The sequence below is a fragment of the Amblyraja radiata genome, chromosome 38 (assembly GCF_010909765.2).
Source record: "Amblyraja radiata isolate CabotCenter1 chromosome 38, sAmbRad1.1.pri, whole genome shotgun sequence".
In the NCBI taxonomy this organism is placed as follows: Eukaryota; Metazoa; Chordata; class Chondrichthyes; order Rajiformes; family Rajidae; genus Amblyraja; species Amblyraja radiata.
The window spans coordinates 9,535,062-9,552,941 of record NC_045993.1 but is presented as its reverse complement, the minus strand read 5'-3'; the positions used below and the strand labels follow the sequence as shown (position 1 = coordinate 9,552,941).

At 49.6% G+C, this 17,880-nt stretch overlaps 1 protein-coding gene across 1 annotated transcript; it reads right to left on the bottom strand.

Moving 5' to 3' along the window:
* Nucleotides 1-1,888: 1,888 nt before the first annotated feature.
* Nucleotides 1,889-16,979, bottom strand: erp27 (endoplasmic reticulum protein 27). The gene is made up of 7 exons (XM_033013141.1): nt 16,844-16,979; nt 13,067-13,158; nt 9,801-9,938; nt 8,436-8,555; nt 7,480-7,605; nt 5,283-5,480; nt 1,889-1,921 (listed from the first exon to the last, which is right to left on the bottom strand). Exons 1-7 carry the CDS (start codon nt 16,977-16,979, stop codon nt 1,889-1,891), a joined length of 843 nt encoding a protein of 280 aa, XP_032869032.1.
* Nucleotides 16,980-17,880: the final 901 nt, after the last annotated feature.

Genomic DNA, 17,880 nt, shown 5'->3' with positions numbered 1-17,880 from the left:
TGCCCAGAATGTCCAATTGTTTGACTATTTCGATTTTGTTGTTGTTATTTGTTCCTATTTATGTCTTTACTTGTTGGGAAAAAATAAATAAATCAAATCAAATCAAACAACAGCCTGCCGGCAAGGAGCGGCCAAGGTTCTGGACGGTTGCAGCTCTCCGCAGTCTGGTCACTGGCTGGGGAACGGCTGGAGACGGGGACGGAACACTTTTACAGACACCCCTTGCCCCTGTCTCCACTTCAAGGGCAAACACTCCCATTAAACGGCCGGTCGGATTCATCTGTTGGGCAGGGCGAATTTTCCAAATCATAAATGTGTTTTGTACCGGGCACCTGCTGTTCCGCTGGTATTAAATGGTTCCAGCATTGTCCACACCCAGCGTATGTGTGGACGTGTACAGGAGTCAGGTGCAGCTCGAGCCCCAGCCATCGACTGCCAGCTCACACAGTGCTGGAGTTACTCAGCGAGACAGCCAGCAGCATCTCTGGAGAGAAGGAATGGGTGATGTTTCGGGTCGAGACTCTGTCTGAAGCAGGGTCTCAAACCGAAACGTGGCCCATCACTCTAATCCACCCAGAGATGCTGCCTGTCACGCTGAGTTACTCCAGCATTTTGTGTCTATCCGGTGTAAACCAGCATCTGCAGTTCCTTTCCACACAAGAACACAAAGTGCTGGAGTAATATAGAAACATAGAAAATAGGTGCAGGAGGAGGCCATTCGGCCCTTCGAGCCAGCACCGCCATTCATTGTGGTCATGGCTGATCATCCCCAATCAATAACCCGTGCCTGCCTTCTCCCCATATCCCTTGACTCCACTAGCCCCTAGAGCTCTATCTAACTCTCTCTTAAATCCATCCAGTGATTTGGCCTCCACTGCCCTCTGTGGCAGGGAATTCCATAAATTCACAACTCTCTGGGTGAAAACGTTTTTTTCTCACCTCAGTCTTAAATTACCTCCCCTTTATTCTAAGACTGTGTGGCCCCTGGTTCTGGATTCGCCCAACATTGGGAACATTTTTCCTGCATCTAGCTTGTCCAGTCCTTTTATAATTTTATATGTTTCTATAAGATAACCCCTCATCCTTCTAAACTCCAGTGAATACAAGCCCAGTCTTTTCAATCTTTCCTCATATGACAGTCCCGCCATCCCAGGGATCAATCTCGTGAACCTACGCTGCACTGCCTCAATCACAAGGATGTCCTTCCTCAAATCAGGTGGGAACCAAGAAGGGTCCCGACCCGAAAGGTCAACTATCCATGTTCTCCAGGGGTACTGCTGACCTGCTTAGTTACTCCAGCACTTTGTGTCTTTAAATGCTTTAGTGGCGCCTTCTTTCCTGCACCCCTCTGCAGGTAGACCAACTATATGTGTATGAAGGTAGACAAAAGTGCTGGAGAAACACAGCGGGTGCGGCAGCATCTATGGAGCGAAGGAAATAGGCAACGTTTCGGGCCGAAACCCTAACAACCCCCAGGTTAAGAACCACTGGGCTAATCAGCCGGGGATGATCAGCCATGACCGTATTGAATGCGGTGCTGGCTCGAAGGGCCGAATGGCCTACCCCTGCACCTATTTTCTTTGTTTCTATGTTTCTATCCACGTACATTTAGTTTAAGGTAGACAAAATAATGCTGGAGAAACTCAGCGGGTGAGGCAGCATCTATGGAGAGAAAGAATTGGCGACGTTTCGGGTGGAGACCCTTCTTCAGATTTCAGCTTTCGTTTAGTTGGGAGGTATTACGGGTTTTTTGTGTTTGCCTGTTCTATAGTCAGACCCAGGGCCAATGTGAGGTGTGGCAATCATCAGATGGTCTGGCTTTATTTGAACAGCTGCACACAATGTAAGAAAAGGCGAGCGATATAAAGAAAATGGCAGTTCTCCTGATTCACAACTCGTCTGATGGAGGTTTCTTCAGAGGCTGAAAGACAGAAAAGGGATTTGAAGTCATTGGCAACATGTAAAATCACAAGAAATAGAAACACGGTGGGGCAGCGGTAGAGTTGCTGCTTTACAGCGCTCGCAGCGCCGGAGACCCGGGTGCGATCCCAACCACGGGTTCATGTCTGTACGGAGTTTGCACGTTCTCCCCGTGACCTGCGTGGGGTTTTCTCCGAGATCTTCGGTTTCCTCTCACGCTCCAAAGACGTGCAGGTTTGTATGTTAATTGGCTTGGTGTGTGTGTAAATTGTCCCTAGTGTGTGTAGGATAGTGTTAAGGGCCTGTCCCACTGCACGAGGTAATTCAAGAGTTCTCCCGACTTTCCCCTGATTCGAACTCGGAGAATTACGGTAATGGCCGCTCGTAGGTACTCGGGGCTCTCGTGGACATTTTTCAACGTGTTGAAAAAACTTCCCGAGCTCACCGTGTTTCCCGAGTACCTGCCGTTAGCGTTACGAGCCGCTTAGAGACGTCCCCGAGCTCCGACGTACCCGCTACGTACATTCTACGTACTTACCACGAGTTTGGTTTTTTTAAACTCGGGAGAGCTCTTGGGTAAACTCGTCTAGTGGGACAGGCCCTTTAGTGTGCGGGGACCACAGGTCGGCACGGGCTCAGTGGGCCAAAAGGGCCCGTTTCCGCGCTGTATCTCTAAACTAAACTAAACTAAACCTTTTGTCCTCTCACTCCTACCCTGCTGCTCAATAAGAGACCTCATGAGCCTGAAGAAGGGTTTCGAGATACAGCATGTAAACAGGCCCTTCGGCCCACCTGCGATCAGCCCGTACACGAGCACTATCCTACACACACCAGGGACAATTTGCAATTTACAGAAGCCAATTAACCTACAAACCTGCACGTCCTTGGAGTGTGGGAGGAAACCGTAGCACCCGGAGAAAACCCACACAGGTCACAGGGAGAACATGCAAACTCCACACAGACAGCACCCGTTGTCAGGATCGAACCTGGGTCTCTGGCGCTGTGAGGCAGCAACTCTACCCGCTGTGCCCAATATTCTCTGCAGGGTCACGCTGGCCCATGAGTGCCCTCTGCTGGCCATGCCATTGCAGTGCCTCTGACCCAGACCCACAACATTACTCAACTAAGGTAGACACAAAGTAACTCAGCGGGTCAGGGCGACGTCTCTGGAGAAAAAGGAATGGGTGACGTTTCAGGGCGAGACCCTTCTTCAGACTGAGAGTCAGGGGAGAGGGAGGAAAAGGCACAGGACAAATCAGAGCCGGCTCCGATGACCGAGGGAAGGTGGAGCCCACAATGGTCCATTGCTGGCTGTGGCAGAGGTAACAAGGCAGGGATACGAAGAGTGAAACTAGAAGGATGACTAGGGTGGGGGAGGGGACAATATTCACCTTCCTGGCTTATCGGGAACGAACTGAGACCCACATAAGAGTTTGGAATGCAGATCTGGGATTTACATGCAAAATGTCACTTCAAAGAAGCACTGATAATGGAAATTATGGAAATTATGAAAATTAATTTATTAAGATGAGTTTGTTTATAATCTGTTTAACCCAAGAGCTTACATCCTGCGGAACCATGGTGGGAATAATGGATAAGATAGGGAACTTAAGGATGTTAGTGAGGCGATATATATATTGATCATGATGCTTAGGTGCCACAGAATAGCTGGTTTAGTTTAGTTCAGAGATACAGCGCGGAACAGGTCCACCGTGTCCGCGCCGACCAGCGATCCCCGCACACTAACGCCATCCTACACGGACAATTTACACTTGTACCAAGCCAATTAACCTGTAAACCTGTACGTCTGAGGCGTGTGGGAGGAAACCGGAGCACCCGGGGAAAGCCCACGCAGGTCACGGGGAGAACGTACAGACAGCACCCATAGTCAGGTTCGAACCCGGGTCTCTGGCGCTGTTAGGCAACGACTCTACCGCTGTGCCACCGTGCAACCCGTAGTTTAGTTTAGTTTATTGTCACGTGTACCGAGGTACAGTGATAAGCTTTTGTTAAGCGTGTTAGCCAGTCAGCGGAAAAAATATACATGATTACAATCAACGCATTTACATAGACACATAGAAACATAGAAAATAGGTGCAGGAGTAGGCCATTCGGCCCTTCGAGCCTGCACCGCCATTCAATATGATCATGGCTGATCATCCAACTCAGTATCCCATCCCTGCCTTCTCTCCATACCCCCTGATCCCTTTAGCCACAAGGGCCACATCTAACTCCCTCTTAAATATAGCCAATGAACTGGCCTCGACTACCTTCTGTGGCAGAGAATTCCACAGATTCACCACTCTCTGTGTGAAAAATGATTTTCTCATCCCGGTCCTAAAAGACTTCCCTCTTATCCTTAAACTGTGACCACTAGTTCTGGACTTCCCCAACATCGGGAATAATCTTCCTGCATCTAGCCTATCCAAACCCTTAAGAATTTTGTAAGTTTCTATAAGATCTCCCCTCAATCTTCTAAATTACAAGCCGAGCCTATCCAGTCTTTCTTCATATGAAAGTCCTGCCATCCCAGGAATCAGTCTGGTGAACCTTCTCTGTACTCCCTCTATGGCAAGAATGTCTTTCCTCAGATTAGGAGACCAAAACTGTACGCAATACTCCAGGTGTGGTCTCACCAAGACCCTGTACAACTGCAGTAGAACCTCCCTGCTCCTATACTCAAATCCTTTTGCTATGAATGCTAATTACAGTGTATAGATTCAAGATAAGGGAATAACGTTTAGTGCAAGGTGAAGCCGGCAATGTCCGATCAAAGATAGTCCGAGGGTCACCAAAGAGGTAGATAGGGGTTTTCGAATCCCTTACATAGAAACATAGAAAATAGGTGCAGGACATTGGACAAGAGACTACGTGCATATGCATGGTTAATTCCTCTTGTGATTTTATACGAAGAACTGAACAGTGTCCATAAGGTAGACAAAAATGCTGGAGAAACTCAGCAGGTGAGGCAGCATCTATGGAGGAAAGAACTGCAGATGCTGGAAACTCAGCAGATGAGGCAGCCTCCATAGATGCTGCCTCACCCGCTGTTTCTCCAGCATTTTTGTCTACCTTCGATTTTTCCAGCATCTGCAGTTCTTTCTTAAACACTGTGCCCATAAGGTCATAAGTGATAGGAGTAGAATTAGGCCATTCGGCCCATCAAGACTACTACGCCATTCAATCATGGCTGATCTGTCTCTGTCCCTCCCAACCCCATTCTCCTGCCTTCTCCCCATAACCCCTGAATCCAGTAGTGGACAGTGGGCAGAGGGCAAGGGGGTTGGTGGAGGGGGAGTGGAGATTGCCTGTTTGATAGCCATCTACCTGATATTTTTGGCAAACGTGACCCTGTCACTCACCCCCTCTTTGTCCTGCATGAAATCGAGGCAGAACCTGCGTATTGAGTCCGGCGTGCCGTCTCCAGCCGGCATCATCTTCGCCGCGTTGGTCACCACGTGAAAGGCGCAGATTGCCGGCAAGTCCTGCTCGGTCACCTTGAAGAAAGAGGTGACCCGGTTGTTTTGCTTCATGTCCGTGTCCACCTGGACGAAGATGACCTGAAGGGAGGGAAGAAACCGGCGGAAGTGGTTAGGATGGGATATGGACCAAGCGCAGGCGGGTGGGACTAGCGTCCCTGGGACACGTGGGCAAGTTTGGCCGAAGGGCCTGGTTCCACTCTATGGTTCTTGGTTCTTGGTTTCTGGGTCCTCCAAAATATTCCAACTGGAATTTAAACAGGAGGCGGTGAAGGGAGGACTTAAGCCAGAAATGGTTATTGGGAAGAAAGAGCTACTTTAAATTTAGTTGCATCTGGTTGGGTAACTATAGTTGGGTGGAGATTATTCCATGCTTTAATTGTGCGGGGGAAGAACGAATTGCTGTACAACACATCTGTCTTTGTAGCTGGGATCACAAATTGGATCGAATGCCCTCGTCTGCTCCTAATTGGTTTGGGTTTGGTGTAGGCCTTGTAGTCTATGACCCTATGGCTTAGCTGAGCTTTAGGTGAGAGATGGGCGGCATGATGGCTCAGCGGTAGAGTTGTTGCCTCACAGCGCCAGAGACGCGGGCTGGATCCCGACCAGCACGGAGTTTGTACGTTCTCCCCGTGGGTTTTCTCCGAGATCTTCGGTTTCCTCCCACACTCCAAAGACGTGCAGGTTTGCAGGCTAATTGGCACGGTATAAATGTAAATTGTCCCCAGTGTGTGTAGGATAGTGCTAGTCGGCGATCGCTGGTCGGCACGGACTCGTTGGGCCGAAGGGCCTGTTTCCGCGCTGTATCTCTAAACTAAACTAAACTAAGATACAGCGTGGAAACAGGTCCTTCGGCCCACCGATCCACACCGACCTGCGATTACACTAGTTCCATCAGATACACACTAGGGACAATTTACAGAAGCCAATTAACCTACAAACCTGTGGGAAGGAACTGCAGATGCTGGTTTATACCAAAGGTAGACACAAAATGCTGGAGTAACTCAGCGGGACAGGCAGCACCCGGGTCTCTGGCGCTGCGAGAGAGCAACTTTACCACTGCGCCACTGTGCCGCCCTCTTCCTTTCAACCAAAATACATGGCCCATCGATGTTTGACCCAGCCAGCCCCAGAGCCATCGCCTCTTCCGAGCCCCCTGCAACTTGCGATGGACACAAAATGCTGGGGTAACTCAGCGAGACTTAGAAACATAGAAAATAGATGCAGGAGCCCTTCGAGCCAGCACCGCCTTTCAATATGACCATGGCTGATCATCCAAAATCAGTACCCTGTCCCTGCTTTTTCCCCATATCCCTTGATTCCTTTAGCCCCAAGAGCTATATCTAACTCTCTCTTGAAAATATCCAGTGAATTGGCCTCCACTGCCTTCTGTAGTGGAGAATTCCACTGATTCACAACTTTCTGGGTGAAAACTTTTTTCCTCATCTCAGTCCTAAATGGCCAACCCCTTATAGTTACACTGTGACCCCTGGTTCTGGACTCCCCCAATATGGGAAAACATTTTCCTGCATCTAGCCTGTCCAATCTGTTAAGAATATTATATGTTTCTATAAGATATCCTCTCATCCTTCTAAATTCCAGTGAATACAAGCCCAGTCGATCCATTCTTTCACCATATGCCGGTCCCGCCATCCCGGGAATAAACCTGACGAACCTACGCTGCACTCCTCAATAGCAAGAAAGTCATTCCTAAATTTAGGAGACCAAACCTGCACACAAATACTCCATGTGTGGTCTCACCAGGGCCCTGTGCAACTGCAGTATGACCTCCTTGCTCCTAAACTCAAATCCTCTCGTAATGAAGGCCAACATGCCATTAGCTTTCTTCACTGCCTGCTGCACCTGCATGCTTACTTTCAGTGACTGATGTACAAGCACACCCAGGTCTCGTTGCAACTCCCCTTTTCCTAATCTGACATCATTCAGATAATAATCTGCCTTCCTGTTCTTGCCACCAAAGTGGATAACCTCACATTTATCCACAGTATACACAATAGCATGAATGTTCTTCCTCAAATTAGGAGACCAAAGCTGCACACAATACTCCAGGTGGTCTCACCTTGCCCCGAAACTCAGGGGCAACGCCTTTGAACTTGTCCAGGAGAGGCTGGTACTCCTTTGATGTCTTGCTGATGAGGAGAAGGAGGTGGATACGAATCCCTGACCCAAAGATCTGGCTGGCATCCTGTGAAGGGAGAAACACGAGAAAGCATTTGTCCCAGAGTCGTTCGCTCACAGAAGGGCTCCTCAACTCTAGGTAAAGACAAAGCACTGTTGAGGCCACATGTGAAGGACGTTGTAGCGAGGGAAAGAATGCAGAGAAGTTTTACACGGGCCGGCACGGTGGCGCAGCGGTAGAGTTGCTGCCTCACAGCGCCAGGGACCCGGGTTCGATCCCGGCTACGGGTGCTGTCTGTACGGAGTTTGCACGTTCTCCCTGTGAACAGGTACATTTTCTCCAGGTGCTCCGGTTTCCTCCCACACTCCAAAGACGTACAGGTTTATAGGTCAATTGGCTTCAGTAAAATTGTAAATTGTCCCTAGTGTGTGTAGCATAGTGCTGGTGTACTGGGTGATCGCTGGTCGGCATGGTCTCGGTGGGCCGAAGGGCCTGTTGCCGGGCTGTAACTCTCGGGGCGAAAGATTCTACTCTGTGATTCGATCATGCCTGATCTATCTCTCCCACTCAACCCCATTCTCCTGCCTTCTCCCCATAACCCCTGACACCCGCACTAATCAAGAATCTGTCAATCTCTTTAAAGATAATAATAATAATAATAATAATAATAATGGATGGGATTTATATAGCGCCTTTCTAATACTCAAGGCGCTTAAAGATACCCTCCACCGCCACCAGTGGCATTGAATTCCACAGATTCACCGCCCTCTGACACCCTACACCCACCCCTGACTCGACTCGATGGGCCGAATGGCCTAATTCTGCTCCTGTGTCTTGCGAACATGACGGATCGCTGGCTTCCCCGCGTCTGAGACCCGTCGGCCGTCTAGACTTACCATGTGGTTGTACTCGGTCACCAGGTGTAGTTCGTGGATGCGTAGGAAGCTGACTATCTTGGGCACGTTGGGTTCCAGGTGTCCCTCCTCCACCAGGTAGTCCGCCCGTCCCTCATCGAACTGGAGAACGGGGGTTGAGAGGGAAAGAAAGGTCAGCCAGGATCGAGTTTGTCAGTGCCCTTGATGTAGCGGCTATTGGTATACCTCGGCAAGGTACACAAGCAAAGAATTGCATTGTGACTTCAGAGTATTCAGTTCAGACTTTGGACTTTAGAGATGCAGCAATGACACAGGCCCTTCGGCCCGTTGAGTCCGCATCGACATTTACAATTACTATTCATCTTATAGAGGTGTATAAAATCATGAGGGGAATAGATCAGGTAGATTCCCCAGCCAGCGACCAGATCGCGGAGAGCTGCAACCGTCCAGAACCTTGGCCGCTCCTTGCCGGCAGGCTGTTGTTCACCATGGGCCGGAGACTCTAGGGGAGCAAGGAGAGGAATAGTAGACGCACACACCATCTCTTGCCCAGAGTAGGGGAATCGAGGACCAGAGGACATCGGTTCAAGGTGAAAGGGAAAAGATTGAATAGGAATCGGAGGGGGTAACTTCTTCACACAAAGGGGTGGTGGGTGTATGGAACAAGCTGCCAGAGGAGGTAGTTGAGGCACGGACTATCCCAGCGTTTAAGAACCATTTAGACAGGTACATGGATAGGACAGGTTTGGAGGGATATGGACCAAACGCGGGCAGGTGGGACTAGTGTCGCTGGGACATGTTGGCCGGTGTGGGCAAGTTGGGCCGAAGGGACTGTTTCCACGCTGTATAACTGACAGGAATAGAGAGAGGGCCGTCGGCGAGGGGTGCATAGCAAGCTCGGGGAATGTTAAAGATTGGAGGGGCGGAGGGAGGATGCAGGCGGGACCCGATGGGCAAAGGGAATCAGTCGAGAGGGGAAGCCCGTGCGACAATGGAATGAAGCAATGAGGTGGGACGGAGAGGGGTGTGGGAAGCCAACATAGACCTGGAAGCCAACATAGTCAGTGGCACATCGGTAGCGCCAGAGACCCGAGTTCGATCCTGACTACGGGTGCTGTCTGTACGGCGTTTGCAAGTTCTCCCCGTGTCCTGCGTGGGTTTGCACTGTGTGCTCCGGTTTCTTCCCACACTCTAAAGACGTGCCTGTTGGCAGCCTAATTGGCTTGGTATCATTGCAAATCATCCCTAGTGTTAATGTATGGGATAGTATTAGTGTGCGGGGATCGCTGGCCGGCGCGGACGGGGTGGGCCGAAGGGCCTGTTTCCGTGCTGTATCTCTAAACGGGGGAAAAAGGCAGCGGCTGTGACCTAATGCCTTGGTCTTACCTTCTTGAAGAGGCTGATGGTGTTCCTGCTGATGTTGAACTTCTTCCAGACAGATGTGTCGGAGGCCACAGCGAAAGGCAACCTCTTCAACATCTGGACCACGTCGCTGAAGGCGTCGGCCTCCGTGGTCTCCATGTCCTGCGGGCAGAACAACCGTGAGCAAAGTCACAGGAGGATTATTCATTGCTGAGCCAGTGACCAGAACAAGGAGTCTTGTCCAAACCCAACCCCTCCGCACATCCAGATTCAGGGACAGTTTCTTCCCTGCTGTTATCAGGCAACTGAACCATCCTACCACAACTAGCGAGCAGTCTTGAGCTACTATCCAACTCACTGGAGACCCTCGGACTATCTTCATAAGTTCATGAGTGATGGTTCATAAGTTTCTTAATATCTTCTTAACTATCTTCATAAGTTCATCAAGGGCCTGTCCCACTTGCACGACCTAATTCGCGACCTCTGACGACCTTAAACGACCTAAAAAGAAATCTAGGTTGCGGTAACCTACGACCTCCTACGCGAATTAGGTGGTGAAAGTGGGACAGGCCCTTAAGTGATAGTTCACACAGAGGGTTGTGAATCTGTGGAATTCTCTGCCTCAGAGGGCAGTGGAGGACAATTCTCTGGAGGCTTTCAAGAGAGAGTTAGATAGAGCTGTTAAGGATAGCGGAGTCAAGGGATATGGGGAGAAGGGAGGAACGGGGTACTGATTGTGGATGATCAGCCATGATCACAGTGGATGGCGGTGTTGGCTCGAAGGGCCGAAAAGGCCTACTCCTGCACCGATTGTCTATTGAAGCAGAATTGGGCCATTTGGCCCATCAAGTCTACTCCGTCATTCGATCGTGGCTGATCTATCTTTCCCTCTCAACCCCATTCTCCTGCCTTCAGACCCCAGACACCCCTGATCGGACTTTACTGGCTTTACCTTGCACTAAACGTTATTCACTCTATCATGTATCTGTACACTGTGGACAGGTTCCATTGTAATCACGCATTGTCTTTCCGCTGACTGGTTAGCACGCAACAAAGGCTTTTCACTGTACCTCGGTACACGTGCCAATAAACTCAACTCGACTCGACTAAACTTTAAGATGGAAACAAACAAAAAGCTGGAGTCAGGGGCAAGGGAAAGGAGAGGTATAGATGTGGAGAGACATAGAACAAATGAATGAGAGATATGGAAAAAAGTACCCATGATGAAGGAGACAAGCATTCCCTCTCTCTCTCTCTATCCCTCCCCAATCAAAGTCATACCAGCTTCAAAGTCATCTTAGGTACACAAAAAAGCTGGAGAAACTCAGTGGGTGCAGCAGCATCTATGGAGCGAAGGAAAAAGGCAACATTTTGGGCCGAAACACTTCTTCAGACATCTTGTTCTTCAAAGTCATCTTGTTGAGTATGACTATATATCCTTCATATATCTTCTATATATAACTTCTATATATACCTTCTATATATCCTTCACTTTCCCTGTACTCTCAGTCTGAAGAAGGGTCTCAACCCGAAACGTCGCCTATTCTTTTTCTCCAGAGATGCTGCCTGACCCGCTGAGTTACTCCAGCTTTTTGTGTCTACCTTCGGTCTAAAGCAGCATCCGCAGTTCCTTCCTACACATTTCAACTAAACTCGATGTGCAGAAAGGGTCTCGACCCGGAACGTCACCCATCCCTTCTCTCCAGAGATGCTGCCTGACCCGCTGAGTTACTCCTTCAACTGTGTCTATCTTCAACTAAGCTCAACTCAAACAGTGCCACTGAGACCACCCGTGCAAGTGCATTGAAGTATATTTCCATGCTATATGTTATTCCAACGCACTTTAGACCCTTTGAAGCATAGACACTTGTAACAAAAGGAAACTCTTGTGAAGGGCCTGTCCCACTTTCCCCGAGTTCTTCACGAATTCCCCCGAGTTTTCAAACTCGCAGAATGTTCGTAACGATTCCGTGGATATATCGTAGCGGCTCGTTATGCCAGCCATAGGTACTTGGGGCTATTTTTTTACTCATGGACATTTTTTTATCAGGCTGGAAAAAACGTCCCGACTTTACCTGATGCCCCGAGTACCTACAGCTAGCATAACGAGCCGCTACGATATATCCACGGACTCGCTACGAACATTCTGCAAGTTTGAAAATTCAGGAGAATCCGTGAATAACATCAGGAAAGTGGGACAGGCCCTTAACAAAAACTCTTGTACACGTGTAACAAAAATAAGCTATTCCCACCCAGTATTCTCCCACAGACTGCATGAGATCATGATTTGGTCATCTGTACTTTTACTGAGAGGCCTTTGCTTCGGCACATTGACGTGCAGGGAATGGAGGGATGTGGGTCACATGCAGGCAGGTGAGATCAGTTCAGCTAGGCATTGTGTTCAGCACACACTTTGTGGGCCGAAGGGCCCATTTCTGTGCTGTACTGTTCTATGTTCTATAATGTTTCATTCATTTTTTAATAAAAGACAGAAAATGCTGGAAACACTCAAGGGGTCAGGCAGCCTCCGTGGATAGAAAATCAGAAATTCAAGTTTCAGGATTTCAAGTTAGAACATAGTAGAACAATACTACTAACACAAACCCACACAAGTGTGTGTGTGTGTGTGTGTGTGTGTGTGTGTGTGTGTGTGTGTGTGTGTGTGTGTGTGTGTGTGTGTGCGTGTGTGCGTGTGTGTGTGTGTGTGTGTGTGTGTGGTGTGTGTGTGTGTATGCTAGCATGTGCGCGCATGTGTTTGTGTGCATGCATGCATATGTATGTGTGTGTGTTTACATGTTCGTCTGTGTGTGTGCGTGTGTACATATGTGTGAGCATGTGTGCGTGCATGCATATGTCTGCTTATGTGTGTGCATGCATACGTGCATGTGTGCACGTGTGTGCATGCGTGTGTGTGTGTGTGTACATGCTAGCATGTGTGTGTATGTATTTGTGTGCATGCATGCATATGTGTGTGTGTGTGTGTGTACAATGGCGTCTGTGTGTGTGCATGTGTGCGTGCGTGCATGCATGTGTACATATGTGTGAGCATATGTGTGTGCATGCATATGTCTGCTCATGTGTGTGCGTGCATACGTGCATGTGTACGTGTGTGTGTGTGTGCGTACATGTGTGTGTGTGTGTGTGCATGTGTGTGTGCATTTGTATGTGTATGTGTGCGTGCATGCATATGTCTGCTCACGTGCGTGCGTGGATACGTGCTCATGTGTGTGTGTGCATGTGCGCAGTGTTGCTGCATGCTGTGGTGTTGGTGTGTGCCGCCAGTCTCCCACCTTGAGGAAGCCGATGACAGCGACGGGGACCGATCTGATGAAGGTTTCCGCTCTGGAGACGGTGGTCAGCACCCGGACCGGCCGCATCACATCTAGAAACAAGCACAGCGACACCGCACTGAGTCACGCCCGCAGCCTCGGTGGCCCGGCGTAGCCAGATATCGCTCAGCTGGGGAGAGTGGTGAGAACATTTACAACGATGTTGCCAGGACTCGGGCGGCACGGTGGCTCAGCGGTAGAGTTGCTGCCTCACAGCTCCAGAGACCCGGGCTCCATCCTGTCTGTACGGAGTTTGCACGTTCTCCCCGTAACCGCGTGGGTTTTCTCCGGCATCTTCGGTTTCCTCCCACACTCCAAAGACGTCCAGGTTTGTAGGTTAATTGGTTTGGTATAAATTTAAAATTGTCCCCAGCGTGTGTAGGATAGTGTTAACGTGCGGGGATCGCTGGTCGGTGCGGACTCGGTGGGCCGAAGGGCCTGTTTCCGTGCTGTATCTCTGAACTAAAAAAATAAACTGAACTAGACTCGAGGGCCTGAGCTAGAGGGGGAGGCTGGGCAGGCTAGGACTTTATTCCTTGGAGCACAGGGAACTGAGGAGTGATCTTATAGAGGTGTGTAAAATCATGTGGGGAATAGATGGGGGAATGCATGGAGTAGGGTAAACAAAATCCAGTGGACACAAGTTTAAAGCGAGAGTGGAAATATTCAATTGGAACTTGAAGGGCAACTTTTTTCACACAGAGTCGTGCAAACTCTGGAGCTTAGAAGGATGAGAGGATATCTTATTGAAACATATAAGATTGTTAAGGGTTTGGACACGCTAGAGGCAGGAAACATGTTCCCGATGTTGGGGGAGTCCAGAACCAGGGGCCACACACAGTTTAAGAATAAGGGGTAAGCCATTTAGAACGGAGACGAGGAAACACTTTTTCTCACAGAGAGTGGTGAGTCTGTGGAATTCTCTGCCTCAGAGGGCGGTGGAGGCCGGTTCTCCGGATGCTTTCAAGAGAGAGCTAGATAGGGCTCTTAAGAATAGCGGAGTCAGGGGATATGGGGAGAAGGCAGGAACGGGATACTGATTGGGGATGATCAGCCATGATCACATTGAATGGCGGTGCTGGCTCGAAGGGCCGAATGGCCTCCTCCTGCAAACGTTGCCTAACCCACGCATTTTTGCTGCCATTTTACCTCATGGTTTGGGGCAAGACGACAGAGTGTGTAGATCGAGAGGTCGATTGTTACGGGTGGATGCACACAGCTTGGCCGGAGAACTGCTTTCCCACGAATTTCCACCAAGAGCTGTGAGGATGTCCGCGCGTTGTGTGCGGGAAGGAACTGCAGATGCTGGTCTGAACCGAAAACGCCGGAGTAACTCAGCGGGACAGGCAGCATCTCTGGGGAGGGGGAGCGGGTGACGTTTTGGGTCGAGACCCCCTTCCTCGGACACATTTCGCCCGCTCGGCTGCGAAATCTCCTCGGGTATGCCCACTTTGAAGAAGTTCTCCTCCTCTCTCTGTCGAGGGTTCTGCAACACTCTCTCTCTCTTGCTTACCCCCTTCTCTCATGATCCCTCCTGCTCTCTGGCTCCAGGTTCATAAGTGATCGGGGCAGAATTAGGCCATTCGGCCCATCAAGTCTATTCTACCGTCCAAACATGGCTGATCTATCTTTCACCACACAACCACATTCTCCTGCCTTCTCCCCATAACCCCTAACACCCGTACTGATCAGGAATCTTATCAACCTCCGCCTTAAACGAAACGTCACCTATTCCTTTCCTCCAGAGATGCTGCCTGACCAGCTGAGTAAAGCCCCTGTCCCACTTTCCCGAGTTAGTCAAGAATTCTCCCGAGTTTTTCCCTTGATTCAACCTCGGGGAATGTCTGTAGCGAGTCCATAGGAGTCCGTAGATATTTCGTAGCGGCTCGTAGCGGCTCGTAATGCCAGCTGTACGAACTCGGGGCATCAGGTAAGTCGGGACGTTTTTACAGCATGTTGAAAAATGTCCACAAGTAAAAGAAATAGCCCTGAGTACCTACGTCTGGCATCTCCGAGTTTGAATCAAGGGGAAAACTCGGGAGAATTTGTGAGTTACTCGGGAAAGTGGGACAGCCCCTTTACTCCAGCTTTTTGTGTCTATATTCAATGTCAATGCCGTGGTAAAAGCCAGCTTCTTTCAGCTTCGGACGATAGCTAAAATAAAACAATTCCTCCACTTTGATGACCTCGAAAAGATCATCCACGCATTCATCTCCTCCCGCCTAGATTACTGCGACTCCCTCTACACTGGCATCAGCCAATCTTCCCTGTCCCGCCTGCAACTGGTCCAAAACGCCGCAGCGAGACTCCTGACGGGCACCCGATAAAGGGACCACATCACACCGATCCTGGCCTCTATCCACTGGCTCCCTGTGCGGTTCTGTATAAACTTCAAGATCCTCCTCCATGTCTACAAAGCCCTCAATGGCTTGCCCCCACCTACATCAAAGTCTTCTCACCCACACTCCACCTCCAGGCCCACAGATCGGCCGACTTGGGGTGCTGAATATCCCGCGGTCTAGGCATAAGCTCAGGGGCGGACTGTGCCTTTGCGGTTTGCAGCTCCTAGACTGTGGAACAGCATCCCCTTCCCTTCAAAACTGCCCCCTCATCAACTCTAAATTATCTAAACTCTAATATATCTAAATGGTGGCCGACTAGGAAAAGGGAGATGCAGCGAGACCTGGGTGTCATGGTACACCAGTCATTGAAAGTAGGCATGCAGGTGCAGCAGGCAGTGAAGAAAGCGAATGGTATGTAGCTTTCATAGCAAAGGAAGGACATTATTGCCATAGAGGGAGTGCAGAGAAGGTTCACCAGACTGATTCCTGGGATGTCAGGACTGTCTTATGAAGAAAGACTGGATAGACTTGGTTTATACTCTCTAGAATTTAGGAGATTGAGAGGGGATCTTATAGAAATTTACAAAATTCTTAAGTGGTTGGACAGGCTAGATGCAGGAAGATTGCTCCCGATGTTGGGGAAGTCCAGGACAAGGGGTCACAGCTTAAGGATAAGGGGGAAATCCTTTAAAACCGAGATGAGAAGAACTTTTTTCACACAGAGAGTGGTGAATCTCTGGAACTCCCTGCCACAGAGGGTAGTCGAGGCCAGTTCATTGGCTATATTTAAGAGGGAGTTAGATGTGGCTCTTGTGGCTAAGGGGATCAGAGGGTATGGAGAGAAGGCAGGTATGGGATACTGAGTTGAATGATCAGCCATGATCATATTGAATGGCGGTGCAGGCTCGAAGGGCCGAATGGCCTACTCCTGCACCTAATTTCTATGTTTCTATGTAACTCCTTTAAGTCAAGACTAAAATCTTATCTATACTCCCAAGCCTTTCCTGACGTCCTCTGAGCGAGGGCTACATGTATATATGTACGTAGTTTGTTTGTTTATACTATTCTTATAACAAATGTAAAGTACTTTGGCCAACGAGAGTTGTTTTTTAAATGAGCTATATAAATAAATGTGAGTTGACGTGTCTATATCCGATTTAAACAAGCACCTGCAGTTCCTGCACATTTGATCGGACTTTACTTTGCCTTGCACTATTTATTCCCTTATTGTAAACGGCTAGATTGTAATGACGTATTGTATTTCCACTGGCTAGATAGCACGCAACAAAAGCTTTTCACTGTACCTCAGTACACGTGACAATAAACTAAACTGAAACTGATCTCCGGTGAAAACCAGCATCTGCAGTTCCTTCCGACACGTTCTTTGGATCCCTACCTGGTGAAGTGGGTGGTGCGTGGAATTCCGGCATCTCTTCCTCCGTCTCCTCCTGGTGCTCCCCTTCCTCTTCCGAGGGGGCGATGAGGGAGGGGAGGGAGAGGAGGACGAGGAGGAGCAGCGGGCGAGAGGGCATGTCGAGCGGCTCGGGGCACTGGGGAATGGTGGCTCACCGATCGCCCTGCACTCCGACTGGCGTGAGCCTCCCGAACCTGGCACCTGCCCACCGCCAGCTCCTCACTCAAACACACCTTGACCTTGGCGTGCGCAGGTACAGGTGTGGGAACATTACAGGTGGAGGCCTGGCCCTGTGAAACTCAAACTCAAACTCCCATTGTCTCGGTTAATATAAAGATTGGCCTGAGATTTAGTGCAGATAACGGCTCTGAATGGTGAGAACCTGGAGTGAAAACCCGGCACGTTGGCGCAGCGGTAGATTTGCCGCCTCACAGCGCCAGGGACGCAGGTTCGATCCCGACCTTGGGTGCTGTCGGTACGGAGTTTGGACGCTCTCCCTTGTGACTGAGGACTGACGCAAAAAAGCTGGAGTAACTCAGCGGATCAGGCGGCATTTCTGGAGAAAAGGAATAGGTGACGTTTCTGGTCCAAATCAAGACAAGTCACTTTTATATCTATAGCTCATTTAAAAAACTCTCGTTGGCCAAAGTGCTTTACATTAGTGGAGGTACTAACGTTATACAACATTGGTCCAGACCGTGTGGGTTTTCTCCAGGCGCTCTGGTTTCCTCCCGCACAGCTACCCCACGGAGTTACTCCAGCACTTTGTGTGCATTTTTGTGCAAGTCAGCGTCTGCAGTTCCTTGCCTCTTCAAATCTCTTCCCCCTCAACCAGCAGGTGGCGCAGCGGTAGAGTTGCTGCCTCACAGCGCCAGGGACCCAGGTTCGATCCTGACTACGGGTGCTGTCTGTACGGAGTTCGCATGTTCTCCCTGAGACCAAGTGGGTTTTCTCCGGGTGCTCCGGTTTCCTCCCACATCCCAAAGACGTTCAGCTTTGTAGGTTAATTGGCTTTTGTA

Excerpts from the sequence above, each read along its gene's own strand:
- erp27 (XM_033013141.1), bottom strand. The coding sequence starts at position 16,979 with ATGCCCTCTCGCCCGCTGCTCCTCCTCGTCCTCCTCTCCCTCCCCTCC. Across the intron at positions 9,939-13,066 it reads CTGTCATCGGCTTCCTCAAG|GACATGGAGACCACGGAGGC; the intron begins GTGGGAGACTGG and ends TTCTGCCCGCAG. Across the intron at positions 7,606-8,435 it reads TGACCGAGTACAACCACATG|GATGCCAGCCAGATCTTTGG; the intron begins GTAAGTCTAGAC and ends CTCCCTTCACAG.